The 2,415-nt window shown below is 33.0% G+C and overlaps 2 protein-coding genes across 2 annotated transcripts; both read left to right on the top strand.

Moving 5' to 3' along the window:
* The first annotated feature begins 245 nt into the window (after nt 1-245).
* On the top strand, nt 246-980 carry LOC150090248 (zinc finger MYM-type protein 1-like). The gene has a single exon (XM_090390229.1). The coding sequence runs from the start codon at nt 246-248 to the stop codon at nt 978-980; it is 735 nt and encodes a 244-aa protein (XP_090246355.1).
* Nucleotides 981-1,390: 410 nt separating this feature from the next.
* On the top strand, nt 1,391-1,819 carry LOC150090247 (uncharacterized). The gene has a single exon (XM_090390228.1). It carries the CDS (start codon nt 1,391-1,393, stop codon nt 1,817-1,819), a length of 429 nt encoding a protein of 142 aa, XP_090246354.1.
* The last annotated feature ends 596 nt before the right edge of the window (nt 1,820-2,415 follow it).

Raw genomic sequence — 2,415 nt, 5'->3', positions numbered from 1 at the left:
ATTCGAGTTTCCTATTAATAAAGGAAGGCATTATTTGAAAGTGTTGATCGCATTATTTGAAAGTGTTGAGCAATGGTGAAGTCGTTGAGAGAAGTTGGTTGATTTACTCTGTTACCAATGATGCCGTTTTTTGCTTTTGTTGTGAGTTATTTGATAATTCGTCTGCTATTAGTGACTGGCCTAAAAAAAGGCTAGTCTCCTGTATCCTGATAAAAGGCTATTCTGACTGGGGAAATCTTATAAGAATGCACGAAAAGTCTGTAAATCACAGAAATGCTTTTGGAGCATGGAAAGAATTGGACATTCGATTAAAGCAGAAAAAAACTATTGACGCTGAATATCAACGAATTATGGATATGGAAATTCAGCATTGGAGAGGAGTTCTAAAAAGAATTATGTCAATAATTAGACTATTGGCCTCACAATGCTTAGCTTTTCGTGGAACAACTGAACATTTGTTTCAGCCTAATAACGGAAACTTCCTAAAGTTGGTAGAATTACTTTCTGAGTTTGATCCAGTTATGGAAGAACATATCAGGAAAGTTCAACGCGAGTCTGATAAATGGTCTGTGACTTATCTAAGCAATAATATACAAGATGAATTGATAAATCTGATGGGAAATGTAATTTTAAGCAAAATTGTCGAAATAACAAAAATCGCTAAATATTTTTCGATAATCGCCGACTGTACCCCAGACGTAAGTCATATTGAACAGCTCTCATTAACAATAAGAGTTGTCGCTTTTAACTCCATTCAAAATAAATATGGAATTGAAATATTCTTTATTGGTTTTTTTGAAGCTAGTGATTCAACCGGAGAGGGTTTGACAGAACTTATTCTGACACATTTGGAAAAGTTAGGTTTTGAGTTAAAGTGGCTTAGAGGACAAGGCTGTGACAACGGAGCTAATATGTACAAAATAGAATACTCGAAAAATATCCAAGGGCGTTTTATGTGCCCTGCGCATGTCATTCTTTAAACCTAGTTGTGAATGATGCAGCGTCTTCTTCTACAGAAACAACAACTTTTTTTTTTATACAAGAACTTAACACTTTTTTTTCTGGTTCTACAAAGCGTTGGCAAGTGCTAAAAAAATATGTTTCACAATTAACTCTAAAACCATTCAGTGCTACTAGGTGGTCAAGCAGAGTAGATGCGTTAAAACCTTTACGATTTCAACTTTTCGAAATTTATGACGCATTATTCCAAATAATAGAAGACGGCAACAGAGATGCAGAAACTAAAGTTAAAGCAAGAGGATTAGCAAAAAATATTAAAAATTAAAAGTTTATATGCGGTGTAATTCTTTGCCATGATATTTTATTTGAAATAAATTCAGTCTCGAAGCTATTGCAATCTGTAACTATAAATTTGTCAGATTGGGTAAGGATGTTATCAGAAACCATTCAAAAAGTTAAAAGTTATAGACAATCTGGATATGATCAGATGAAAATTGCTGCTAATGAGATTGCAGAGAATCTTAAATGCAGTACAGAATTTCCTGCCGAAACTGAAGTTAGAGCCAGAAGGAAAAAGCGTCAATTTGACTATGAAGAAGCTGTCGATGAACCCTTAACAGAGGAGAATAAATTTAAAATAAACTTTTTCAATTATATTCTGGACATTACCCTTAATTCTCTGAGTGAACGATTCACGCTTCTGGAAACCCATAGCAAAAATTTTCAGTTTTTATATGACATTTTAAAACTCAAGGATATAGATGACAAAACGCTAGAAAATTATTGTACCAGTCTCCAGTCAATACTTTCAGATATAAATGCAAATGATCTTCAAGAAGAATTACGTGATGTATCCTGAATGCTACCATATTCTATGAAACTGTTGGATATTTTAAATTATTTGTGCCAAAATAACCTAATTACTTTGTATCCGAATACTGTTGTAGCTCTGAGAATTTTATTAACACTCCCTGTCTCTGTAGCTAGTGGGGAAAGAAGTTTTACCAAATTAAAATTAATAAAACACTACTTAAGAAGTTCAATAAGCCAAACAAAACTTAGAAATCTGTCATTAATTTCTATCGAATCTACATTGGCTGCCACTCTAGACTACACATCCGTAATTAACGAATTTGCTAAAGTTAAAGTTAGAAGGGTAAAACTGTAGTAGATTGTTGTAGTTGATGGTTGATATCATTATTTTAAAGTAGTTCATTTTTTTAAAAATAAAAATAGTATTCGTACATTTTGTGCAGTTTTTTTTAAAAATCACAATCGAAGGTTATTTTAAAGAAAAAACATTTAAGGGGCGGCATTTCGAAGACTTGCATCATACTGAGAAAATTTATCGCACGGCCCTGCTTTTAGTAAAATTATTCTACCACAATAATAGTAACCCTAATGCAGCACTGCATGAATATCGAAAACTTAAAGGTTTGCGTAAAGGACCTTTAC

The sequence above is a fragment of the Mastigoproctus giganteus genome, chromosome 2 (assembly GCF_048544385.1).
Source record: "Mastigoproctus giganteus isolate SK-2022 chromosome 2, ASM4854438v1, whole genome shotgun sequence".
NCBI classification, from domain to species: Eukaryota; Metazoa; Arthropoda; class Arachnida; order Uropygi; family Thelyphonidae; genus Mastigoproctus; species Mastigoproctus giganteus.
Note: the sequence above shows the minus strand (reverse complement) of the source record. Positions and strands in the feature narration are given on the sequence as shown.

Excerpts from the sequence above, each read along its gene's own strand:
- LOC150090248 (XM_090390229.1), top strand. The coding sequence starts at position 246 with ATGCACGAAAAGTCTGTAAATCACAGAAATGCTTTTGGAGCATGGAAA.
- LOC150090247 (XM_090390228.1), top strand. The coding sequence starts at position 1,391 with ATGTTATCAGAAACCATTCAAAAAGTTAAAAGTTATAGACAATCTGGA.